The sequence below is a fragment of the Sus scrofa genome, chromosome 11 (genome assembly GCF_000003025.6).
Source record: "Sus scrofa isolate TJ Tabasco breed Duroc chromosome 11, Sscrofa11.1, whole genome shotgun sequence".
Lineage (NCBI taxonomy): Eukaryota > Metazoa > Chordata > Mammalia > Artiodactyla > Suidae > Sus > Sus scrofa.
In genome coordinates, this window is record NC_010453.5 from 67,798,439 (window position 1) to 67,825,983 (window position 27,545).

At 46.3% G+C, this 27,545-nt stretch overlaps 1 protein-coding gene across 30 annotated transcripts in view; it reads right to left on the reverse strand.

Annotated features, from left to right (window-relative positions):
* DOCK9 (dedicator of cytokinesis 9) overlaps positions 1–27,545 on the reverse strand; it is a 288,344-nt gene that overhangs the window by 34,430 nt on the left and 226,369 nt on the right. For 13 of the 30 annotated variants that reach the window (XM_021065834.1, XM_021065818.1, XM_021065829.1 and 10 more), the window contains exons 36-44: positions 23,690–23,756; positions 21,504–21,551; positions 18,768–18,904; positions 10,990–11,105; positions 4,105–4,242; positions 3,811–3,993; positions 2,184–2,297; positions 1,852–2,067; positions 82–139 (exon numbers count right to left, since the gene is read on the reverse strand). In XM_021065834.1, coding sequence (XP_020921493.1) covers positions 82–139; positions 1,852–2,067; positions 2,184–2,297; positions 3,811–3,993; positions 4,105–4,242; positions 10,990–11,105; positions 18,768–18,904; positions 21,504–21,551; positions 23,690–23,756 — 1,077 coding nt within the window. Of the gene's footprint in view, positions 1–81; positions 140–1,851; positions 2,068–2,183; positions 2,298–3,810; positions 3,994–4,104; positions 4,243–10,989; positions 11,106–18,169; positions 18,214–18,767; positions 18,905–19,363; positions 19,401–21,503; positions 21,552–23,689; positions 23,757–27,545 lie in introns of all 30 variants that reach the window. The other 17 variants (XM_021065826.1, XM_021065840.1, XM_021065836.1 and 14 more) reach the window with 3 other exon arrangements.

A 27,545-nucleotide genomic window follows, 5' to 3' on the forward strand; every position in this document is an offset into this window, starting at 1 on the left:
CTTTCTGAATGGCTCTCGCTTGCCTTTGCTGCTCTGTACAATTTTACAGATATTTCACAAAACAAAGGAATCATCCCTTACCTTTCCGTGTGAGATATTCTGCCACCAGGGCTGTGACATGGACATAGCACATCGCCGCCTGCAACAAAGGACACATGCTTCAGGACCACCACTTATAAAGCACAGCACGATGGCTTTATGATGACAATAGGTACTTATATGACATCTCAAGGCATCAACTAGTGTTTCTTTTTCTTTTTAGGGCTGCACCCATGGCCTAGGAAGTTCCCAAATAAGGGTCGAATGCAGGCCTACACCGCAGCCACAGCAAAGCCAGATCTGAGACACATCTACGACCTATGCTGTAAGCAACGCTGGATCCTTAACCCACTGAGCCAGGCCAGGGACAGAACCCGCATCCTCATGGGTACGATGTCAGGTTCTTAACCCGCTGAGCCACAGTGGGAACTACATCAACTAGTGTTTCTAATGGCTGACATCCCACCGTTTGACAATGTGGAACAGTTCACAGAAATTAAAATTTTGAAACTACAGAGGCCCATTTCTATATAGAATTATTAAATTTTAATATGAAAGATTTTTTAAAAGTGGCTTTTTTTTTTTTTTTTTTTTACTATATCTAAAATTTCAGCATTCTTTTTCTTAAAGGGAAAAGAGGACCATTGAAGAAAAGGCATGTGCATCCCTAAAATCAGAGAGAACGGCTCAAAGTTCAGGGGCTCATATATTTTTCTCATGACCTAAAAAAAGACAAAGTTGTAATTTTTCCTAAAAATAGAATTCAGAATGAAAACTATTATTTAATGTTAAGCAGATAGCACTATGAACAAAAGAAAAAATAAAAATAAATTCTTTTCACCAAATTGCCATGCTTTACAAAACATCAAAGATGTTAGAAATGAACCCACTGTAAGGTTCCAATGCCCGAGCCCCTGGTTCTTATCAGAATGATAGAAAAATTACTACTACTAAGAATACGTAGTTCATTTTTATTATGGTTTATGCACAGTTTAGATTAAACTTACAGTCAAAAATGGACTGAATAATGAAGAGGTAAATAGTTAAATTTTCAAGTGCAGAACATAATTTTACTCATTTGAGTAATTAGAGAGATTCAAAAGTAAAAGCGTGCTTCTTTGGTAGCACGGCTGATCATACTCAAGTGTCTCAGGCATAAACCCTGAACAGAGTTTTCACGGGAACATGAAACTGAACGTGAACAGAACCTGCCTTTCAGTCTGCTGTCTTCCTTAATTTCCCATTTTATAGACGATGTCACTGAGACGCTGGCTCAATGTCAGAGTTGGTAAATGCCAGATCCAGGGTCCAGTCCATCTCAAGATGCACCCCATCCCACCCCACCTGCCACGGCTTACTGAACCCTCCAGCTCCGCACACATGGGGGCACTCTGACCTCTGCCACGTCCACAGGCAGCCACGGACCACCTCCAAGGGGAAAAAGAGATGCCCTGTCGCGACTCTGCTAACAGGAAAGTCTAATTTTATCATAAAATCACTGAATTTCAGATCTAGAGAGGAGTTCTGAGGCAGAAACGCAGTGCACCTGAGCTGGCAGGCAGCTCCTCCAGCAGGGATGTTTCCTGAGAGCTTTCAGACAATGCCCGTTGGTGACAGAGAGGCATTTTCTTAAAGTTCTGAAAATGCCTAGAGGACTAGAGAGTAACTGGGGGCTCAGCACTGCCTAACGCATCACCTGTTTTTAATTGGCTTCTTTGAATCACTGGGAAATTTTTCTCGAAATGGGTTTTTCAGTGAATGGGACACAATTAGTTTTCTCCAAAGCCCAGACGGAAAGGCTGGCAAGGCTACCTCGGAGAGGTCCCCATTTTTGACGTGGATCCTGGCCATGCTGTCCAGCCAGGTCTTCCGGAGCTCGGGGGTGCTGGCGTAGGACTTGGCCAGGCTGTACTGGAGGTCCACCAGCATCTCGGGGTCGTTCTCGTGCTCCTTCATCTGGGCCGTGGCCATCAGAACCGTGCGGATCCTCTTGGTCAAGTCCTTCACGTCCGAGGAGAAGGTGGTGTGCTGAAACGAGGGTGCAGCAGAGACACGGGCTTCAGCTGCGGGCCCCCTGTCCCCGTTCCCATCAGAGGACAAGGCAGTCCTGGGGGTAACAGACAAAGCGGGCTGGGGCCACCCACCTTGATGAGCCTGTCGCTGTTGGCACAGTTGTTGATGATGGACAAGGACTGCTGGAATCTGGTTCCCCCGATGCCAACCACGTCTGCTATGAGCTGGCTGACAGAGATGATGACCTTGGGGACACAGAAAATGAGCTGATCAGTCCACCTTCATCGAGGCCCGGCTCCTGCCCTTGGGTAGGACGTGCCCCCTGTCTAAGAACCACCCCAGAAGGTGCTCTGCTGTCCTTGAGCCCTGTTTGTACATCCAAGTGCTCATCAGGAGCGTGCAGAGGAAAGAGAAGCAGATGAGCCTGTATCACCTGGATGGTTCCTTACCCATCACTTTCTCTAATGGAGAATGCGACCTTAATATCTACCTCGCTGTCTTTTGGCTTGAATTTATATTATTAAATATTCAATAAGTGGACGGTCCTTTGCATTTTTAATTAAAACATGTACCTATTGACTAGGCAATGGGAAGAGCTGTCTTCCTGGGGGGGGGGGGTCTATAAACAGCACCACCATTACCTAGTTACTGAAGCTAAACCACGGCCCCTCCCCACACCACCCCCGTTCTGTCACCACACCCAGGTAAAGTCAATCACTAAGTACTGTCAACTCGATCCCCTCTTCCTTCTAGCCTCACTGTGCCCAGCCCAGGACACCGTCCCCTTTGGCGTAGATGTGGCCGCGGTTTTCCCAAGGCGTCCCGAGCTAAGGTCTCCACTCCCTGCTCCATTCTCAGCACTGAGTCCAGGCGATCCCTCTGAACAAGCCACGATGCCTCCTCAACATGTTCTCAACTCCCTTTCTCATGGTGTATGTGTGGCCTGGGACAGGAGAACCCCCGACCCCTGTCCACCCTTCCCATCCCCTGAGCAGCCCCCTAGTTCCTTCCCTGGTGCATCCAAGGTCCCCTGTTATGGCCCCGGGCACAAGGCACAAGGGTTTCAGGGTCTGTCTGTCCTCCAATACACGACACTCCGCGGGCACCAGGAGAGGGGCCTGTTTTGTTTATGGCTGTACCCATGAATCCCGGCACGCACTGTGCAAACAGGAAATATCTGTTTTGGAAAAGGAGTAAGTATCGAGACGGAGAAGGCACTTCTACACGTATTTGTAGAAAAAGAGAGCCGACAAAATACATAAGACTGCTCAGTACCTGGCACGGTTTGCAAGGCAGAGAATTCGGGACCCCTTAACTCTAGAGCGATGGCAGGGCTAACAGCGGACGGAAGTCATAAAGCACCCCTGGGCACCTGTGTCTCACGTCAGGGGTTTACTTCGCGGCGTCTTCACACAGGTTCTATGAACCCTGACTCAGTGGAACTTCGGTCAGCCCAATATTGATTCAATGGTTAAACGTCAATTCACCACCAGAAACACATGCTGGGCCCCACACTTACGATGGGGAGGGTGAAATAAACTGAACCAGGAAGTGTGACCTTTGAATCTTCCACCCTGAGGCCACAAGGTTCAGCACCGACACTGCCTGACCTTGGGAAGCGTGACACTGAGCGTCCTGCCGCTGGGACGGAGTCCCGCAGCGCACACCGCGCACCGGAAGCCACGGCCCGCGCGCCGGAAGCCACGGCCCGCGCACCGGAAGCCACGGCCCGCGCACCGGAAGCCACGGCTCGCGCACCTGCAGATGCGTCCGCACGAAGGACTTCTTCCCCGTGTAGTCGAAGTTGTTTCTCATCAGGAAGTAGAGCAGCTGGGAGGCCTCGGTCCGGATGGCGCTCAGCTTGGAGTTGCAGTACTTGAGGATCTCGTAGCACAGGGCCGAGCACATGTCCGCCCGCCCCTCGTAGAAGGTTGAGGGGAACTGGAGGGAACAAACGGACCCAGAGAGGTTGGCGGTCCCTTCCACACAGGGCACCGTGTGGCCAGGGGAGAACGTGGGACAGTGACGGCCCCCCCCGGTGCAACAACGTACCTTATAAATCAATGACCTTAAGGCGGTGAAGACATTTTTTAAAGCCGTTTCGGACTGATGTTTTTGAAGGAAACACAGGTAGACGTCAAAGACTTTTTTCATGAGGGGATTATGCCCATGGTCAGCCAGGAGCTGGTTCTTAAAACACAGGAGGACAGCTCGGTCAGTGAGACACACCAGACACGCGGACGGGTTTTCTGCGACGTTCAGCCTCAAAGGTTACATTTTCTAGGTACTGAGACGACTTCTAATTTAAACGTGCCACGAGTCCTCTACGAAAGCACAGAAGTCTCCTGCAGTATAACAAAGCTTTCATAGGAGTTCATGTTATGGCTTCGTGGGTTAAGAATCCGACTAGTATCTGTGAGGATGCAGGTTTGCTCCCTGGACTTGCTTAGTGGGTTAAAGGATCTGGTGTTGCCTTGAGCTGCAGCACAGGTCACAGATGCGAGCTGTGCTGTGCCTGTGGCGTGGGCTGGCAGCTGCACCTCTGATTCAACCTCTGGCCTGGGAACTTCCATGTGAACACACCCACCCAACAAAGCTTATCAGAAGTTTATCAACAAATAAAGGGTCGAAGAGGAGCTACAGGTGCAAGCCTATGCCACAGCTACGGCAACACTGGATCCTTAACTCACTGAGCAAAGCCAGGGATTGAACCTGCATCCTCATGGATACTTGTCGAGTTTTTAACCCACTGGGCCACAGCGGGAACTCCTTTATCAATAAATTTATGTTTTGAAGCATTTACATTTTTCCTATCAAAGAAAGGACTAATTATAATAGTTTCCAGCAAACTGTAACATGGTTTAAAGGACCACTGTTTCTCAGTATTGATTGAGTTTCTATTTATTTACTTATTTTTACTATCACCAGCAACTGATACAAGGCTTGTGACATCTCAGTTCCAATAGGGAAGTGCCATTACGGGTGCCAGCTAATTAGAGGGCTGAAAGAATACTGAAGTGAGGTGGATGACATAGGTCTGCCACCAGGGTGGGTCGTGTTTTCTCCCCCGAGGGCTGTTGGGCACCCCATTAGGCCACGCATCACCAGGTAGCCTGCCAAGGAGGAAATGCACAGGCTTCGGTCAGGCACAATTTCGCAGATGCACGGATTGGCACAGTTAAGCCAGCCCTCGCCGTTCTCACCTGTGGAACAGAGACCCTAAAGCTGAGCCTGCAAGGCCACGGTGAAGACCTGAGGTCAAGTGGAGGGAGCATCTGATGCAGCCTCTGATCTAGTGCAGTAAGGAGCAGCCGGCAGGACTTTAACACGTCATGGGTTTCACGTGGCAGAGCCAGAGGGCCACCATTAATTCCTTTTCCTGTTCGCTAAGATTTCCTCCCGCCAGAAGCAAATTCACATCGATTAAACACTGTGAGCCTGGTTGGCTAAAACTTCCAACGATCGCTGAAAACACACAGTGGACAGAGATGTCACCCAGCTAGAGGTCAGCATGTAGCCAGTAAACGTGTGTGACACCAGAGAGCTGCGTGTTCAAATACAGACAGGCCTGCTGGAACACAGGTGTGTGTTTGGGACACTGTGTACATTTTGCACAAGGAGGCAAAAATGACTGTCATCGAAAAAGTCTCAAACCAATCTTACAATTTAGCCAAAGGAACAGAGAAGACATGGCCAAACAGCTCTGCCGTGTAGCAAGTTATAGCTGGAGTAAGTTTCAGGATTCGCTTCATCTTAATGTTGGAGAACAAATTTTACTCAAGGAGTAAGTTTTGCTTTTTTAGGTCCAGTAGTCACAGGTGCATTCACAGCTGGTAGGACACCTGGAATCCACAGTGATCTTTCTATCGTGGAATACTGAGGGACACTATTGAATTCCATCATGTGAAAGAAAAGCAATTTAGTGAGCAGAAAATGTGACTTAATTAACTCAGTATGATAGAATTCTCCACCACAAGCAGCTGTTCACCAATTAGAAAAGAGAAAGAAAGATGGGCTGCTTGCAGGGCTTGGAGAACCGCCTGCATGGCCTGCTCTTTGTGAGCACTGGTCTTCCCAGAGTCCACAGCCCTTCCTGACCGTGGCTGGATTAAGGTTTGCGTAAATCTGGATGTGCCTTCACGTCCTCAGCACTCTCTGCTGGAGACAAGCAGGAGAGACAGTGTGTACAAAACTGCCAAGACCTCTGGTCTGAACTGGCCTGTCTCCAAGTTCTCACTACTGGAGTTAAATTTTCCATTCTTTTATTCTCTCTGGTCAAGGTTTTTGCTTCCCGTTTTCAGGATTTTAGTCTTCTTGGGTTTGGACGGCAGAATGTGCGTGAAGAGTGGAGTAAAAACTCACACAAAATATGCATACTCCCCTATTTAAAGGGGTGAAGGACCTTCCACCCTGGACACACCCAGTTTACCAACTGCCTTATTTTCCCATCAATTTTCTTCTCTCTTTCTCATTAGAGAGTAGTATATACTAAACATAAAAAAATTTGAACATTCAGAAAGGCCCCGGGGCGGGGGAGGGGGGGAGCAAAAAGAAAAGTCACTTCACGTTTCTGCTCACAGACAACCAGAGGGGACAGTGGAGTGTCTCATCTCCACCTTTATGTCCCTACAGACTCTGACTGAAGATGGGAGAATTTCACTGAGGAAATTAAATGAGACGTTAGAATAAGACGAAAGGCATGGCTTAGTTCTAGCAGGAAGGTGGATTAGAGGTCATAAACAATGCCCAGGAATTGTCTGATGTGGATTCAAGTTTGATAGCCCTCACCCAGCCCCCAAGGGAAGTGGGCCTCCCAGAGAATGCACACGTCGTGCCAGTCGTTTCTAAAAAGCCAGGAACAGGAGAGAAACAGACTGACACCTTGGGGAACCAAAACCAGATCTCCGGAGCCACGTCACTCAAGGCAGCTGCCTCCTTTCTAGGCCTATGGCGTTTATGTTTACTTAAGACACTGGTCATAAAACAGCCGACAGTCTGCTTTAGAGAAGAGAGATTTTCCTGCAGAGGCTCACCCATCACCAGGGGGACGAAAAGCTCGCTGCCTGTGCAGACCAGGCTGGGGTGGGAAGATTCCCGACTGGCCCCGTGTCCACGTGCCCCCCCCCACCCCGGCCGTCCAGGGCGCTCCTTCACGCCACGTGCTGCTTCTCACTTCGCAGCGCAAATCAGGAAAAGGCACCATGTGGAATCGGTGAAGATACACTTTCAGATTAAATGCGTGAGCACATTAAAAATATCATCAACTATTCAAAGGCTGGCATTGGTTTGGCACTGTATTAGTAGACATTTTATTTATTATTTTTTTGTCTTTTTTGCTTTTTCTAGGGCTGCTCCTGAGGCATATGGAGGTTCCCAGGCTAGGGGTGGAATCGGAGCTATATCCACCAGCCTACATCACAGTCACAGCAACATGGGATCTGAGCCACATCTGCAACCTACACCACAGCTCATGGCAACGCCAGATCCTTAACCCACTGAGCAAGGCCAGGGATCGAACCCGCAACCTCATGGTTCCTAGTCGGATTCGTTAACCACTGCGCCACGATGGGAACTCCCCTAAACATTTTAAAATAGCCAGAGAAGAACCACATTTTCCTGCATGTGACTACTTTCATTTATAAAACACACCTTTTACATATTAACTAAAATACGTGAACGTGCCACACAGGACTGGTATGTGGTAAGTGCTTGGTAATTTTCTTTTTTTCTGCACGAGAGATCACTCAGCTACCTTGACAGTCACCCAGCTTAGCGTCTCTGTCCCCATCCCCCAACTTAGGGGAGAACGAGGGCTTCGACAGGCTTTGGGCCTCCCAACCTGTCTCGCCCTCAGTCTCCTCATCTGTAAAACGGGGATGAGAAGATCTGCTGGGCCAGGCTGTGGGGAGGCTTGATGCTTGAGGCACAGGAGCTACTCCATAAACGGCAGAAAGCTAATACAATAATAAACCAGAATTCAGGACTTAAATTTTTTCAAGTTCGTCCTCTCATTAAGAACGTAATTTCTTGATTGCCTTGGGCAACTTATTAGATGTGGTCAATTAAGAGACTCAATAATGATGGGGCTACATTTGCGGAAGAGATTTTTCTGCAAACAGGTCAGCTAACTCGATGCAGTAATTTAACTTTTCTGATATGCCCCAATTAACACCCCGGCTGAGTAAATGTTTGCACCGGAAGATCCCAGTGGCTGCTGTACAGTGGGCATCTTGGACCTGTGCATCTAGGTCAGGTAAGCCTCCAGCTTGGCACGATATCGTTTAATGCCTACCATCTGCCCATCTTCCCACCTTTTAGTGGGGGGAAGGTGCTGAGCAGTAAGCAGCAGAGACTTTTGCACATAGGCATGAGAATCTGACAGAGCTCGCCTCAGCTCCAAAATTCAGTCTTCTCTGTGGGCTTCATAAATCAGACCCTTTAGCACAGGACCAAGAAGGTGTGACCACAGGGGGAAGTGCTTAGCGCAAAACTAGAGTCAACATCTGAGCTCCCACTGCGTGCCAGGCTCGGGGCAGGTGCTGTTGCTTACTTCCTATCAATCATGCACTCGGCACAATTGCCACACTTGCAGTAAGGAAATCTGAGCTTGGAGCTGTCAAGGAGACCCGCCCAAGGCTTAACACTGGAAATGGTGGAGCTGGGATTTGGATCCCACGGCATCTCTGTACACACAGCTGTTCCCGAGTGTCCAGAGTCTGGTCTGTATCAGCAAAGCGCTCCGCCCTTCTGAGGGTCATCTCACTTTAACTTACATCTGTCTTGGGAGGCAGATCCTATTTTTTCAATCTTAAAAATGAGAAATTTTAGGTCTGGAGACATGAAGTGATTTTCCCAAAGACATTCAACAAACAATGTAACAATCAGTCTTCAATCAGAGAGCATCAGGTGTTGTTCCCTCTTGAGTCAGAATCAATTGGGTGGCCAGACACCAGAGATCTGGGGACCTTGACCAGTACTCTTCTATGACGTGAATCAAGCAATTGAAAGGAGGTTGAGTAGGAAATGCAGGCTCTGCAGTAAGGGAACTGTCACTATTCTCATGGTGCCGCCAAACCACACCTGCTGGGCAGCCCTGGAGCTGCCTGCTCATTTGCATGCTGGGGCCCAGGCAGGGAGTGGTCAGAAGCGTCCCCACTACTGTTCTGAACTACAGATGCACTATTAGCACCGATACAGGTGTCCAGGGCAGATACGCATGCCACAAATTTCACTGCCTATCTACATACGAATTTTTTTTTTTCTTTTTAGGATTGCTTCTGGAAGTTCCTGGGCTAGGCGCCAGATCAGAGCTGCAGCTGCCGGCCTACATCACAGCCACAGCAATGCCAGATCTGAACAGCATCTGTGACCTATGCCACAGCTTGCAGAAAATGCTGGATCCTTACCCTGCTGAGCGAGGCCAAGGGATTAAACTGGCATCCTCGTGGATACCAGTCGGATTCTTAACCCAATGAACCACAACGGGACTTGCTACATAAGAATTTTTACCTAAAAACTGCCAAAAGAAACCAGAAAGAGGTTTGAAACCCCTTGGTTCTAGGAGAGCAGTGGTTCTCAGGCCATACTGTTCACATCTTACTCCCAGAGTTTGAATCAGTCGGCCAGGACCTGAGACCTGCATTTCTAATAAGCTTCGGGGCCTACAGCTGCCACTGGCCTGGGGACCACAGCTGAGAGCCACCAGAGGAAGGCTCCATGTAAGACGACACTGCTGCCCCGTCCCCATTCTAAGTATCTGTATTTCCTCATCTCTCCACTGGGCTCCCGGTTAGGACATTTCCTGGGGACATGAATAGCAGGGCTGCTAAGAACAAAGGCAAAGTCTAATAAAGCCATATGGTGTTAGGTAACTACTTTTACTTTGTCTAATGAAGAGATGCGCTTCACGAGAAGAGATGAGTAAAGCACAGGATGACTTTCCCACAGACTCTTGCAAAAATAAATACATAAATAAATACATACTGTTTCAATATTCACAGCCTATTAACCCTAATTCAGCTTCCCTGGAAATGGAAGTGTCATGAGGAAGAATGGGCAGGGTTAGGTTCCGAAAAACAAGAGTGTGGCTAAAGCGGCCATCTCCACCTACTTCAAGATTACTTGTTGAAACCTAAACATCAGGCCAGAATCACCTTTTATCCTCTATACCTGAAATGTTTCTATCCTTTAACTAAGTAACTTAAAAGAAAAAGAAAAAGGGGGGGAGTTCCTGTTGTGGGTGCGGTGGAAATGAATCCGACTAGGAACTTTGGGGTTGCAGGTTCGCTCTCTGGCCTCGCTCAGTGGGTTAAGAATCCAGCATTACCGTGAGCTGTGGTGTAGGTCACAGATGCAGTTCGGATCTGGTGTTGCTGTGGCTGTGGTGTAGGCCGGCAGCTGTAGCTCTGATTAGACCTCTAGCCTGGGAACTTTCATGTGCCATGTGGGTGTGGCCCTAAAAAAAAGACAGACAAAAGACAAAAAAAAAAGGTGGATGTGTTTTACGTACTTCTCCTCTACATGTAAACATATTTTAATTGCTGCCACATTTGGATATTTTAAAGAGAGCAGAGGCAGAAATGGCTGGTTAAGTTCCTGTATTTATCACTCTTGAGGGCACAACAAACCCACATTCCCTGGTCAATGCCTTCATCTGGCCAAGCTTTAAACGCCTCCAGAGACTGTGTCCACAGTTTGCAAGCAGGCAGCACACCTTGACCAGTTAAGCTGTATTATATTTCAGGGAATTCAAGTCATTAACTGTGGAATGGTTTCATTAAGGGAATTTAAGGATTAACGGTCTCCTTACAGGGGCAAAAACAGTTGTTGCAGTAAAAAAAAACACAGTATAAGCAGTTCTTGCAGGCTCCGCTGATTAAACAGAAGGAATTTAAAAGAAGGTAAGGCTCTGACCGTGAACAGCCGTTCCATACAAACCTTAAAGGCCAGTGTAAACAGAGAGAGCGTGTCCAGGGCCGTGAGGCAGACCTCGGTGGCAATGTTGGCCTCAAGCAGCGACTGGTGGAGAACATCTGCGTCCGAGTGGCCGTAGCCTGCACGAATCACAACACAAGGTCACTGCCAGAGGCCGCAGAAGAAAGGCGGGCAGACGCTAGAGTCACAGTCAACTTTTGATTATGTTCAGAAGGCTTCCTTCAGAGCCTTATCTCCCCGTTGGCCTTTTTTGTTGTTTGTTTGGAGGGGAAGTGGGTACTGATAATGTTTCCATTCCATTTTAACTCTTTTTCAACTCTGGAAGGGGAGGAACAGCGGCAAATATTTTGTGTGCTTGCTATGTGCCAGCTGTACTTCTACGAACTTCACGCGTGTCATCTCGCTGAATCCCTCAATAGCCCTATGAAGTGTGTACATCATCCAACCCTTTCTGCAGATAAGGAAATGGAGGGACAGAAAGGCTAAACAACTGGCCTTAAGTCACCGTTGGTAAACGGGGGGGCTGGGACTGGTACCTGCATCACAGCCAGTCAATGGAGCTGCTTGGCTGAGCTGTGAGCATGGCGGGAGTAGTGAGGGAGGCTGAGATGTCTAAAGCTCCTCAAACAGACAAAGGCACGGCTTAGCACAGGGAAAGAAAAGGAGCTGGGGGTCAGGGAATCCAGCTCAGCCCCTTGCTAGCTGTGTGACCTTGCGCAAGTCACCTGACCTCTCTATACCTCAGTTCCCTCATCTGTAGAATGGGGATAATAACAGTATCTTCCTCAAAGGCTTGTTGTGAGCATTAAATTCGTTCATCATGAAGCTCTTAGAAGGGTGCGTGGCACATAGTGAACGATGTATACGTCTTAAATCAATAATGTGAGAATCTGCTTTATCAGCTAGAATCACGAATGATAACCAAGAGTTGACTGCACTGCTAAGAGCATTCTACTTGCTTTAATAAAAAGCACAAAGCCACTATGTTTGAAAGAAATGTATAAGAAAAGGAAAGGACTTGAAGAGTCATAATTTAAATACAAGCTGCTGTCTTCTGTATGATGCTGTAAAATCAATTTAGTACTGATATAAATGTAGTTTGACGTACAATTTGAGATATTAAATTATGAAGTGGTATGCATTAGCAGAAATATGTACAGGGATGCAAAGATGTTACAGTATTGATCCAGATTACACAGACAGATGGCAACATAATAAAACATCACGTAATGTCTTTCTCTAGGGAGCAAAAACGAATCAACACTTACTATGGAGGTTATTTTCTTAATACTGCAGAGAGGAGGACATTTGGTACACAGATCAGAAAGATGAAGTACAGAAAACCTAGAGAATATTACTGAGGCCAGAAATGGAAAATAACTAGAAACTGCCCTCCAACGTCCTCATCCGGGTCACTGCATCGTGGGCCCTGATATTCAGAGAAAGTAACTACAGCACGATGTTACTCTGGCGTTAGTAAATGTCAGAGATCGTGACTTTTGAAGGACTGCAAAATGCTTTTTGAAGCTACCAAGTTGCTTTCTGAGGGTGACAAACACATGGTTATGTGCTTTCATCCAACTTTGCTTTACTTTTAAAACGGTGGTTTGGGGAGTCCCTGTCGCGGCTCAGTGGTAACGAACCTGACTAGTATCTGCGAGGATGTGGGTTCCATCTCCCGCCGACCTGAGTGGGTTAAAGCATCTGGTGTTGCCAGGAGCTGTGGTGTAGGTAGGTCGCAGACACGGCTCGGATGTGGCGTTGCTGTAGCTGCAGTGTAGGCCGGCGGCTACAGCTCCGATTGGACCCCTAGCCTGGGAACTTCCATATGCTGAATGTGCGGCCCTAAAAACAAACAAAAAAGTGGTGGTTTTGAGTGGCCTGCATCATTTTCACCGTGTGACAGAGTCATCGTGCCCTTAGTGAGGCTCCGAAACACACTGGGCACCACGCTTCTTGTCTCTTTTTATTTCTGCTTTTTTTATTTTAACTTTTTAAAAATTTCTGCTTTTTTTGAGGGTGAGAAATATAGCAGAAAGAAAGACGGACATTTTTTAGGACTAATAGTCACTGAGGTGCCTTTACAAGCCCAGGCGTCCCCTCATGCGGTAAGGTTTGCTCGGCGAGTACAGAGCCAGCGAAGGAGGAAACACACCCCGACGAGTAGCATTACAGTGATCACAAACCAGGGCAAGAGAGGCCAAAACAAAACAAAAAACAAAACAAAACCCAAACACCTTTTATCAGGCCAACCAATATGATCACGCGGGTCAAAGGACCCTACACCGAGGGCTGCCATTTACCCCAAATGCAGTTTTTTAGTCAAACCATAAGCAGGCACTTGCTTTGGTGAGTATTTTAATTGTTTTCTCTGCAGAGAACTGTCCCTTTCTCTTTCTCGATAACCTACTGGATAAGTGTGCCCAGGGCAGACATCATAGATGAGATGGCATAACACAAGGACTCCAGCAGAATTTACTTTTAGCTGGCTGAATGTCTGGGACAATTCAAGAATTGCGATTTGTCAACGTGTTATTTTTCTAAACATATATAATCAAAGGGCCATGCTAATTAATGACGAAATCTAAGCTTCTCCACCACCAGCAGTCACTACACTATTTATCTAGTCTCTTTTAGAACAAGAGTCAAATCATACAGAAATCTGCCTGCCTGCATCTGAATCACCTATGAATAAAATAAATCGTCCTTTTAGCCACAAATGGTTATAATTTGCCTTTCCTTAAACCATTTCATCTCCAAAATCAGCAGGCTTCCCGAGCCAGTGTTACTTAAACATCCCTAAAAATAAGTGGCAGCATGGGGAGCTTGTGTGAGGGACAGAGACTGTGTGGACAATCGGCCAAAGGATACCCCATGGGGGCAGCGTGGCTCAAGGCCCGGAGCAAAGCTGTGTATGACGGAGGACTCTAACCAACGGTCACCTTGTTACAGGCTAACACAGGAAAAGGAAACTGAGCTGGCAAAGCCAAGAGGGGGGTCTTAAGAGACACAGTAATTTTTCAAAGCACCAGTCAGTAACTTTTCTAAAGTGGATTCGGACCCAGGCCAGTAAGGAGCACTGTTAACCCTACTGACTTCCACTAGGGGGCAGTGGTGCCTTGGGGCACAGGCACGGGGTATGGGGTGGGGGTTGGGGGAGGCTTTACTGAGGCTGGTCAGGGAGGGGCCGGACTCCCTGATGTGCCACCTCTGGCAGGCATGTCGGGGTTGCTTTGGAGTCCTTGGGACTCACTGCTTACACGTACACAACTTTCATTCCGTTGTCACTCTGATAAGCGACGGATTCTAAAGTCCCCCTCTTAAACACGTGAAGGCCAAGGATGGAATGTTTTTCCCTCTAATGTCATCTGCTGTGTTTAGATTTAACTAACCTCACTCGGTTTTATGAAGTCCTGTTTCCTGCAAAGCTCGGTTTAGTGATGCTAATGATATCTGAACACCACCCCTCGCCCCAGTGCCACATCAGAGGTGACGCGGAGGGAAGGGCAGAGGCCCCATCCACGGCCACTCACCTTTTCCAAATGTCAGAGGACGTTTGGGCCAGAAGAATAAGTCACATACACATTCTAACAGGAGGCACGTCCAACCTGAGAGCTGCCTTCACCCTTTTATGAAACCAGAATTCTTGTTCTTAGTTTTATTTTTTCCTCTGGCCCCTTAATACGAATCCAGAATTATTTTTATGCTTTACAAAAAAATATAAATACTGAATGTCAAGGAATCTTTATGTTAAAAAAAGTCTCCAAATGTAGCAGATTTTCTCAACTCCGAGACCCTTTCAACTGCAAGAAGCACCCATCAATGGCAGTCTGCCATGTCAGATGCAATATGCAGGATGTACTTGTGAGATACGATCTGAAAAACTGAACAATATATTCTGATTCAGAAATGTACACAAATGTATCTCTAAATCAAGGCAACATGTCTCCAAACCAAGGAAATGTAGCTTTATAAACATTTAATTTACTATCTTGAGTATAGACATTTAAAGCATCCAAGCCCATTCTACCACTTTACTTTAAAAGATACATTGTCCGTGCTTAAAAACTTTTGAAAAATACTAATTTTACTTCAGAGACCATATGTCTTCCCTGCATTTTTCATTATGTACAGTAAAGGAACTTAATTATCACCTGGATTCATTGTCCCACTTGAAATTCAGAGATATCAAAGAATTTCAGAGTTAGATGGCATCTTAATAAACCATCTCATCCAACTCCTCACATGATGCCTAAGTGCCCTGGACAGTAGCTCCAGTGTGTCCTCATCTAGTCTCTGTTTGCACATCTCCAGCTGTTGGTACCCACTCTAGCTAATGGGTAGCCCATGTAAAAAATGCTTGTCCATATTCACCTGTAACTTAACCCAGTGATCGTAAACTGTCTCTTATACTGAATTATAGGAAATACAGGTTTTTTTCAAGGGTTCCCACATCTTGGCTGGCTTTCCTCCCATCACACCAATGGGAAATATGGATTATTCTCATGCAAGTGAATTTAACATATTCCTAGAATAATACATAACATTAAATACAAAGTGTTTTTATATTTTTTGCAAATGTATTCTTTATCTGCAAACATGTCTCACTCACGTTTCTCCTCATTACTTGGTTCATATAAAATACTCTACCAGCACGTATCATTCTCAATGTGCCATTTGGCAAGTCTTTTCTATTGATACACAAAGAGAAGAAGTTATAGTAAATAAATCGGCTAATACCTTAATGTTGTTAACATTTACTTTTTATAAACCTGGGAATGACCCAAACAAAAAACTCCTATCTTTTTTTTGAGTATTTTTAAAATATCCAAGACTATTGGCCAGGGTGAAGTTTGTCATGTCCATTATTTCCTATAAAAATTCAAGAGTAAGGGTGAGCCCCTTCCAGGGTTATGTGTGTAGCAGGTATGTGTCTTCTCCCAGGTCCCACTGCTCATGGGTGATGAGGACTGTGTGGCTGGACCTGTTTTGGCTGGTTTCTTGCAGTCCTCTGCTGCCCCCTGCTGGTCACTCGGAGGTCTGACAAAGCCTTTCCTACTCTAAGAGAAAATGAGACATGCAGGCAGGTAGGTAGGTAGGGGACTCTTTCTATTTTCATTCCTTTCTAAAATAAATTCATTTTAGACCCTGGCATCCAGGCAAGTGTCTCACATACTGGATCTATGTCATACTGGTTGGCCCAACAGAAGGTACTATATTCACAGTTAAATAGGAATTTTCTTCCTCCTCCCTCCCTCCCTTCCTTTTTAGGGCCGGGTCTGCAGCATATGGAAGTTCCAGGGCTGGAGGTCGAATGGAGCTGCAGCTACTAGCCTACACCACAGCCAGGCAACACAGGATCCAAGACGGATCTGTGATCTATTCCTCAGCTTTCAGCAACACCAGATCCTTAATCCACTGAATGAGGCCAGGGATCAAACCTGCATCCTCATGGACACTAGCTGGGTTCTTTAACCCGCTGAGCCACAAAGGGAACTCCAGGGATTTTTTAAAGAGACATGTATAGTTGCAAATTTCCCACAAAATACCTGAGTACGGATATTAAAAAATCATGCGTGTGTCTAAATACATATACCTGCTCACACACGTATATATGTACACAAACAGTAGACACTCCCTTCTCTGTGGCTTTTGGGCGAGTTGATGACTTGGAACTCAAAGCTGAAGCCCCCTGAATACATACTCAGAGATCAAAGTGGAGCCTGCAGTCGAGGAGGAGCTGCAAGGACTCTGAGACATCAGAAGCTATTTGGGATGAGCAGGAATTGTGGGCACTCAGAAGGCTCAAATAATCAGCCACCCACTGCCGAGTGGGAGGGCAGAAGGAGACCCTTGAACTGAGGATGGTGTTACTGAAAACGACTGGAGAAGAAAATTCAGGATGAAAGAGGAGAGGGTCAGGCAGGATGGGGGTTCTCCGAGGGGAGGAGGAAGAGAGAATGGAAATCAACCGTGTTGACAATATGGGTTTTGGCAGCAGAACAGAGCCAGCTGTCTCTCTCCTCCAATTCAAGCCACCACCGTAAAATCCATTTGCAGTGGGAGACGCTGCTACATATCTTGGTGGATGAAGGTTGTTTATTCGTGTGTTGATCATTCATTTTATTTTTGTTTCTTTTCTATGTTTCCTAAGCAATTATCTTTGGAGGCGGGGCCTTGGTCTACTTATGATTGTTTTTACGGTGCTTTAAAACTGAAGCATTTATTCCCACTGATAGTGAGGCAGTCTCTGCTCTAAGTGATCTGGGCAAAGGCAGTGTAGCAGGTCCTACAGAACAGCGGGGATTTAATTTCTCTTTGCTAAGTAGGAAATGAAAACTAAAAATAATGAAACTCTTTGTCTGGTTTATTTCAACCCCTTGCCTGCAGAGCTAAAAGAGCCCGAACAGACAAGATGTTGGAAAGTCAAGTTCTGTAGCCACAGATGTGTCATTAATGTACATCCTAGGGCTAAGTATAGAGCTCAGAACTGGCATCCAAAGGCTGCTAATTCAGTGTGTGGCAGACTGCCATATTGTTGATTTAAACTGATCCTAGAATTTTATAAAGAGAGACAATTTCCAGTACATTTAACCTTTTGGGGGAGAGGGAAGCGACTGCATTTTGATTCCTCTGCCTTTTAACTTCGAACGGTCCTTAATATAAGGCAAGAGGGAGGTCTTTTCTTTACTCTTAGTCTGTTCTAAGAAAGTGGCATGGAAATCACAGCGAATGGGGTGAATTCTTAAGATTAGAAATAATGAGAAGATATTAATAACCGTACATGAAAGACATTGCTTGGAACGAGTACAAATAATTATCTAGACAGAACAATCACTAGCTGAGTCATGCTTGGAGAGAAGATGCGACAATGCAGAAAACACGCGTGGACAGAAATGATCACATTAGTTTTTAAAGGGCTGCACGGTTGCAGTCTTTTAGGTTTTCTGCTTTAAGAAGCCCCTGAGAAGATTAAATGCTTAGATTTCTAGAAACAGCCCACGATGGATGCTACGTCCCCTCTGGCAATGGACAGAAGGAAATTAAAGATAGGCTCCCATGTTTTGGCAGCATCTCTATGGTAGTTAGGAAGCCCCAAAGTTAGGAAGGCAGGATGAACAAGAGGTCTCGGTTTGCAAGTGCAGCGGCCTCGTAAGCAGACGTCCACCTGATTAAATCTTACCATTGTCTACAGAAATTCCAAGCACACTTGATATCTTTCTCACACTGAAAACACAGAAAAAGTCACTTTGTTATTGGCTTTTCCACACCCTCACGCATTTGATTCACGGGCTTAACGGTTGCACAGCTGTTTAAGGATTAACATACATTCGGAGCTGGAGTGTCAGAACGTGGGCGCTTGATCAATTACATGCACAGGCCAGGAGGGTGAGAGGCACCTGCCCCGGATGTTCTCAGGAGCCTCGGGGGGGGTAAGCTGGCTCCCGGCCCCGACTGTGACTCCAAATACTCAAGTACAAATATCACAGACTGTTTGGCTATCCTTCAGGCCACATTTTGTTTTAAAAACAGCAAGCCGAGGGGCTGAGGGCAAAGGGTCTAGCTGCCAGGTCTGGTGCCGTAGTTGACCAGGTCCCACACTTTGTCACTCTCCTCCGAGGAAGGGAACTGCGCCGCGAGCTCTTCATCCTACTGCTCTGAGCTGGAAGAAAAGTCGAGTTGGTGGTGTGGTGTGGTGTGGTGTGGTGTGGCTGGGGCTCTCCCCTCTGAGCTGTCACATGGGATGGCTGGCTGTTACGATGGCATGTCATGGGACTTACTGTGGTTAAAAGTGAGAGAGTTATCCAGGCTGCCCAGCTGCTGCAATCTGGCATGCATCATTCCTGTTCTGTTACGGGAAACAGGCAATGTCTGAGACTTTCGATCATGAACTATGGGTCCCAACCCCTCTTGGTTCCTGCAACATGAGTGAAATGGGATAGAAGCAAAAGTTAGACTTGTTACACTGCGTTAGTGAGGCCAAGACACAGCACGAGGAGACTGGCCACGCACGGACCAAGCACAGCAGGGCCGGTTTGGGGCCACGTGAGCCAGAGACACACACGGGTTGGCAGCGCTTACAGGGTTCACAGCAAAGCACCTGAAGACGGAGGAACAAAAACCAGGCCACAGTGGAGACCTGTTCAGTTTTGGAGAGTCCTTTGGTGATGCTACTTTTTCAAAAGTTGAGCATTAGTCCAGGGTGGTGCTAAAGACCAGCACCTGGACAACTGCCAAAACACCACCGATCTTTTTGGATTATATGTGTTATTAAAGAGCAAAACGTTTTTTTATTAAAACAATGCACTGGAAGACACAGAGAACAAACATGCAACGGGAAGGATGGCATGAGGCGGTTTGACACCTTCATTCTTACCCAGGCAAGAAGGAGAAGAGCCACAGCCCTTGTTAGACTTGTCAGCAGTCAGGTGAAGAAAACGGAAAAGTGGTCTGGGTTAGCAATCAAACAGCTGACTCCCTGCGTGTACCACCACCAGAGCAGGTGAAACAGGAGCCCAGCGCTGGCGTGAGCCCTGTCCCCGCGCCGGAGCCAGCCGGCCCCCTCACTGTGTTACTCTGGGGCAGAGGAGGGCATGCACGGACTGTCACCGGGCAACATGCTGTCGGGGGCTCAAAGGGACACAGTGAGGAGGCACAGTGTTCGCGGGACGGCGCCCCCTCGGAGGGCAGACACTGACAACGCTCAATCATCATTCGGGATCTTTTTCACATGCAGTAGAGACCATGGCAATTTTCTATAAAACAGGACACGTCTTCCCACTGTGCACACTGCAAAGTAACACACCCTCCAGCCCCGCCTTCCCACGTCCGGCTCTTGTGAAGCAGTCCCAGGAAGCGTACTTTTCCAGGCAAGTGTGTACAGGGTGCTCAGCAGGTCAGAAAGTTCTCCTTAAACGCATCAAATGCATTGCCATTGAAAAAAGAAGTCACCTGTTTCACGAAACCCACTTCCAGAACAGTCTGCTGGGGCAGACATCTTCAGCCTCTCACACCCACCACGCTCGGCTCTGAGGCATTTGATTCTATTTGCACAACTTTTCCTAAATGCCACCTTGTGATGAAGGTGACAGTTACTGAGTTACTGCAAGAGGGCGTGAAGCTCCCTCAGCACAGTGTCTGCGACAAGTGTACCGTCTGCCCGTCTTGACGGGCCAAAGTCAGAAGGAAGGAGGGGACGGCATAAGGACACCTTGTACACACTTGCTTTGGGGCCTCAAAACACTCAAATGCAAAAATTACTGTTACGATTTAAAAAATTCAGAGATAAAAGACAAAAAAAAATTCAGAGTTAAGATTAGAAAATGCTAAGCGCCACCGCATTTCAATTAAACATAGGAAATATTAATAGGAAGAACGTGTAAAACAATATCTCTACATTTGCTCTTTAAAGGAAAACATACTTTTATTTAACATAAACACAATCCTGAACATTTCTCAAATATCTCAAGAAAAGAACCATGTGAACATAAAAAGCAGAACCTTGACACTCAAATAGAAAGTTTATTAAAAACCTCTTCCCTATTTCATTGCTATAAGACAGAATTAGAGATAAGAGAAAAACTTCAGTAACAACTAAGTTCTAAAGTTTTTCTTAAAACATAAAATGCATTTACTTCTAATTAAACTTTAAAAACAATAGCAATAGAAAAATAGTATACACAGACCAAGACCCCATGAATACATTTGCACAGAAAACACAACACCAAAGGAAACAAACACACACACACTGAATGGTGACAGGGTGGGAGCAAGGACCCTGGTGACAATGAGATGTGCTCTGAGGAAATACCTGCAGAGGTGGCTTGCCCCCAGCAGGAGAGTCCAGCTCTCATCAAGCTCAGCGCAAAACTGAGAGTCTGGGCTGGGGCAGGGCGGGGAGGGTCCATGATACTCAGCCAAGAGTTCTGGTCGTATATCAACACAGGGCACAGACAGCTCATTTAGAAACAGAGGGGGAAAGGCTCAATTTTAGAGACTTTTTTGGGGGAAGTCCAAATACATCCGAGATGGACTGAAAACATTCTTTTCTTAAGAACGATGGAAAGTAGTTGATGAGAAATGAGCCCCTTCGTAGCTGGGAAGCAGGATGGTCAAAAAGGATCTTCGGAAGCGAAATGGGGGAGGAATCACTGAGGAAGGAAAAAGAAAAAGAAAGAGGGAGAGGACACAGCCAGAGGAATGGGAGGGGAGAAAGAGCAGACAGAAGGACCGGAGCACGAGGGAGAATTTGGAAGGAAGTGCAGAAGTGCAGCAACAGGTCACGGAGGAAAATCTTTCCAAGAGATGCGCCTGAGATGGAACGAGACAGCAGGAACGTAGGAACGCAGGCAAGATGCCACCAGGCTTCCTGGCAGCAGTCCAAAGACCTGCCAGCTGTCTTCATGGCTGTTTATGAGGATTCCAACCGCCAATCACCACAGACAACAATTCCCACACTTTCAGATCAAGCAAGACAGAGAAGGGCACGAGACCTCAAACTCAAACCCCCACGGTACCTGGCGATGTAGCGCTTCCCCATGTACTGGAACTGGTGCAGGCAGACTCTGCGGACGGGAGGGAAGACTGTCAGGGGGGCGTGGAGATTAAAACACCTTCTGACGCCTGGCTCTCCTGAAGCCCATCAGTTCAGTAACAGTAACACATTCAGTAAGCTCTTACATCTACGGCTAGCCCCTCACGCCTGCTTTTCAGAAGTCCTCTAGAAGGTCCCTCTAAACCCAGAGAAACAGATCAAACGCAGGGGAGGCCCCAGACTGTGCTGCCATTAGTAGCACGGGGGATGGTCTGAGCGACACAGAAGAGAGGCCCAAGGTGGACAGGGTGGGCCGTCAGCTTAGGGCTTGGACGTTCACTCTACGTTTGCCCTCGAAGTCACAGGGAAACCACGTGCCCTGTTCTCAGCTGCTTCTTCCTTCTCCACAAGGAGCTTTCCCTCTTTCTCTTTTATTTTTTTAGGGCACCACCTGGGGCATATGGAAGTTCCCAGGCTAGGGGTCAAATTGGAGCTGTTGCTGCCAGCTTGCACCACAGCTCACGGCAATGCCAGATCCTTAACCCACTGAGCAAGGCCAGGGATCGAACCTGTGCCATGGATACTGGTCGGGTTCATTACTACTGAGCCACAACAGGAACTCAGAGCTTTCTCTTTTGATTTAAGTAAATGGACTGGTCCCTTACAGACATCAAATAGGTAGTTTCTAAACTTTATTTTACTATATCCATGACACTGATTTTTAAAAAATCACATATTAATAAGTTAAAATAATGTCTAGTAAGTTCTTCTGGGGCTAAATCTCATCTCACACATGACAACTCCCACTGTTCACACATCAGAGGAAGAAGCCAGGAGACAGTGAACCTGGACCACGACTCCAACACACACAAAGCTCTGAAAGCCATAGCTTTCCACCCAAATTTGTACAAATACATTTGGTAGAAAACTGTGCCCTCAACTAACAGACATAAAACTACTGAGTCATGATTTAACCAATTACTGTGAACAATCATAGGACCGCAGAGATCATTTCTTACTGAAGAAACAGTAACGTGTTTGAATGTGGGGTGCTGCTTGAGACCATGTTGGGGTGTTACAGAATATACTCTCTAGGTAAACATCTTAAAAATCCAAAAAAAAAAATTTCTGGGAGTTCCCGTCGTGGCGCAGTGGTTGACGAATCCGACTAGGAACCATGAGGTGGCAGGTTTGGTCCCTGCCCTCGCTCAGTGGGTTAACGATCCGGCGTTGCCGTGAGCTGTGGTGTAGGTTGCAGACGCGGCTCGGATCCCGCGTTGCTGTGGCTCTGGCGTAGGCTGGTGGCTACAACTCCGATTCGACCCCTAGCCTGGGAACCTCCATATGCCGAGGGAGCGGCCCTAGAAATGGCAAAAAGACCAAAAAAAAAATTTCTGGATTTGGAAAATCACCCGCCCCATCACTTTTGGACAAGGGGTTATAGATTCCATGTTTTTTAAAAGTAAAAAGCTTAAATGAAAACAGAAACCAAAGAGATAAAATAATATAGACCATATTTAAGATTTCTTTTTTTACTTATTATATATTTTTATTTTTAAAAATGTGTTTTTTGCTTTTATGGCTGCGCCTGTGGCATATGTAAGTTCCCGGGCTAGGGGTCAAATTGGAGCTGCAGCTGCCAGGCTACACCACAGCCACAGCAATACCGGATCCAAGCTGCATCTGCGAGCTATGCTGCAGCTCATAGCAACACCGGATCCTTAACCCACTGAGCAAGGCCAGGGATCGAAAGGCATCCTCACAGAGAAAACTTCAGGGCCTTGACCTGCTGAGCCACATGGGGAACTCCCTATATTTTTACATTAAGAAATTTTTCTGTCTCAGTTTCTGCATCTGCTTGAGTTAAGTTAGATTCAACTTAGATATGCAGCATCCACACAATTCAGCTACTAAATTTTGTGTTATTTTATTAAAATCGCTTATACACCTAAGTTGTAATCTCTCCTCTATAACAGTCCCATTTCTAGTAATGTAAGGCTGGCCATGAGCCCCTGAGAGTGGGTGCTGGGGTCAGGGCCAAGAGAAAGAGCTATAGGAGTAAGCACAGGGGTGAAACACTGCATTTCTGGTTCAGCTGCATAGCATTCTTCACGCCTCTGAATTAGCCAGGAAAATCAAGGGTCAACGAGCAAAGACAAAACTACTCACTCTGATATTGTAAAAAAATCCATCAGCTCAGATGTTGAGGCCTTGTTCCAATACGTAAACAAAGCATCTAGAAAGTAAACATTTATTTGGTCAGGATCACGATGTGTCTTTTGTACAAGATGAGAAGGGACCTCGACGTGTAGGCCTCCAAACCCTCTCCCGCCTCCTTGCATAGTTGCCCAAAGGACAAACCGCAGGGACCTGTCTGTACTGGATAATGCACCCAACAGGCTTTGTCAATGGAAAGGAAGCCCTTGGACTTCAATTTTATCAGACCTACATGGTGTATATTTAACATGTATATATACTGTGCTCCTAAATGGACTAGAAAACCCAAAGCATACAAGTGGGTATAGAGTCTAAAGTTATGCTCCCTCTTCACCCACTACTGAATCCCTCCCCAGGAGAGAATCTGTTGAAAATTCTTACATGGATATAAGGACCCCCTTCCCAACACACACACACACACACACACACACAGAGAGAGAGAGAGAGAGAGAAGCATGCATCCCACACACACTGTTCTGCCCTCTTAGGTGTGTGTTTGTTTTTGGCAGTGGTAAACAGCGGCTTGATGTGGGACCTCCGTTCCTAGGTAAGGAACTGAACCTAGGCCATAGGGACGAAAGCATCAAGTCCTCACCACTGGGCCACCAGGGAACTCCCTGCTCTTTGAGTTTTAATTCAGCGATATACTTTGGCTCTATCTCAGGCTTTTCCAGGCTGCAAAACATTCCTCTCTCTGGAGGAACTGTAACCAGGTTAACAAGTTCCCCTCCTAACAGAGAGTTCCCTGTCCTTCCCCCTAACCCGTTGCTATTATAAACCATGCTTTGGTGACTTTTACATGGGTCTTTGCACATTCATCCAACATCTGTAGGACAAATTGTTCTAAGTGCACTAGCTTTGTTAATGGTATGGACATTAAAAATTGGACAGATATTGCCAAACAGGCTTTCAAACAAGCAGCGTAGGAGAGTTCCTACTTCCTAGCATGACAGTACCGTAAGCCCGTGACTAAGAACCAACTGGGCACATTTTCAGTTAAGGTAAATCCTACAAATTCATTTACAGGAAGCGTCTCTGTGCATGACCCTGAACTGCTCAGCGTTGCACAAAGGGTGTTATCATTTGATAGTTAAACATTTTTGCATTCTTATATTTTATACCAGAGTTAAGAAATGTGTTAAAAGATTTTTCTCAAGGAAAAAGCTACTGAGTCTTTGGGGCCTGAGATGAGTGAGAAGGTGGCTGCAGAGGGGCTGGTGGCTCACGGACTTTTATTCTACGCTTCTCAAGGGCAGTGACAGGCAGGAGAAGCTGTGGGATACACGCCAAGTATCTTTAGGCACCAGGCACTGTGATTTCACACATACACTGTCATCGAGTCCTCGCCATGGTCTGAGGCGGAGCTCAGTTACAGCTGAACTGACGATGGTTCAGAGAAGCGAGGTAACTCTCCTGGTTCCTAGAGAAGGCTGGTGGAATAGGGATTTAAATCCAGCGCACCTGATTCTGAAAGCCACGTCTGGCCTCTTAACCAGGGGGTGGGGCAGGGAGCTTCCATCTCTTGGAGGGTTTGAATTTAGAATCCAGAGGGATAGACTGTGGCTACTTGAGGCTGGTCATGCTGGTGTGGTGGGAAGCCAGGAGTCCCTGGATGCTGAGGGCCAATGTGCAGAAACCTGGGCCACCCCAGCACGTGGCAGACAGACCTGCCAGCCGGTGGCAGCATCACAGCCTTTCCATGCTCTGTGCTCTGGCTGCTGGGTGGGGAGGGGGTTAACTGCCATGAAGAGCAGAGGAGTCACAAGAAGATGCAGACAGCAAGGGGTCCTGCGTGTAGCTGCTCTCGGAGTGTGGGATAAAGGAAAGAGGAGCTACAGAGTTAATTCCGCAACTGACCTTGGTTGTCTGCTGCGGGGAGCCGAGAAAATGCAGGGACTCGAGGAAGGGACCTTGCCTGATGGCAAAAAAAAACCCGAAGGCAGGTTCCTAACCAAGGAAGGGAGCTCACCTGAACGGTACAAGCCGGAGGTGGGTTTCTGGTCAGGATAAAAGCCTGCCTGTAGGGTACAAAACCGAGGGCAGGCTGAAGCCTGCCTGTATGGTGAAAAACCGAGGGCAGGCCTCAGATTACACGGCTCTCTTGTTGATGTTGATGGGGAAGAATTGGGGCTTTCCCGGGAAAACAATTTCCATGTTTGCACCGGAGAACATGGACTGTTTCCCAGGTGACCTAGTCTTTCCTGTTGTTTTACTTGTTATTCAGTTTTTCCTCAGTCTTTCCTGTTATCTGCTTATTATTTTTATTTTCCATTCTTATTCTCCTGTGGTGATTTGTGATTTAACAAAATTACAACAATAATATAAAAATTTCATCCTGATGGACTTTCCCCTATTCAAATCCAATTTAATTAAAAACATAGTGTTCATTTACTAACTGGTAAGCTTTAGAAGTTGGAATGTACTACAGATTTAGATAAAGCTAGACTTATATTATTCATGGTCAAAGAAACCTAGCTATGAGAGTCATCCTTGATTTTAGAAACTTTTAAGCGACAGCTAACTGAAGTTGGTTTTCTCATACTGTCCTCCCACCATGACGCTCTGAAGCTCAGCACTAATCTAAAAACAAGACTTGGAAATGCCAGATCCTTATGTCTGTAGCCTTTTAGGAAACATAATCTGGGAGTTAATTTTTAGAACTTGACCTTCGGGTGTACTTTTAACATGGTGGTGTAACTGAAAACTGTCTTATAAAACAATCATCTATGCCAATAAAATTTGAGCAGTCCAGCGCCCTGAAAGAAGGGACAAAGAGACTGTCTCCGTGTGCAATTGCTGACGCCGTCCCTCCCTAACGGGGTGTGCACTCCCTGGCCTCTGGAGCTGGACTCCGGCCGTCTGTCTGGTAAATTACACTAAGGGCAATTTCTCCCCTACCCCAGAGCATACACAAAAATCAACGTGTGGTAGATAGTAGGATTGAAATGTGACAATTTAAATAATATAGCTTTTAAAGAAAATATTGGGAAATACCTTCACAAGCCTGGGGGTAGGTCAAGATTTCTTAGATGGGACACACACAAAAAGTCTAATTATAAAGAGAAAAAATTATAACTTGACAGTAGCTTAAAAAAAAAAAGGACATTCTAAAACCGTTTTGAGGAAGTCGTTTCATTTTTAAAATATGTGCCTGGCTTTCCAAAGGGCTGCTATAAAAGGTAATGTTCACTTCGGTGTAAAATTTCTAGTATATTTGTTTTTTTTGTTTTATTGGCTATGCCCGTGGCATGCGGAAGTTTCCAGGTCAGGGACTGAACTCAAGCCTCAGCAGCGACTCAGGCTGCTGCAGTGACAACACCTAATCCTTAACCTGCTGAGCCACAAGGGAACTCCTAGTTTACTTGTTTTTAAAAAAGTTATGTTCTAGTTATTGATCATATTTAATAACTGAAATGTAAAACATTTTAAAGAAAACTTTCAACAAAGGAAAAGCAGGATTATAATACTGGCTAAAAGAGGTTAAAATTTAGAACTTTTGACAATGGGACGAATTTCAACTTTACAACTGAAATGTTAGAATAAGAGCTTGGTATTTTTGTATTTGGTCATCATTCACATACACACAAAATCTTGTCCTTTTTCAAAAAATGGCTATTTTAAAGTCACATATTGACAGAGGAATTCAATATCCCAGTCTAGAAGCATTTAAGGGCAAGTATGAACCTCCATAGGTTCAGCTATAGGTCAGTCTCCTAGCGCTGCTCAAGTGGAAGTTGGATAGAAAAGACAGGCTCTCTACAGGCAGAAGCACCTTCCTCTGGATGCTCGACAACAGCAACCACTGCCA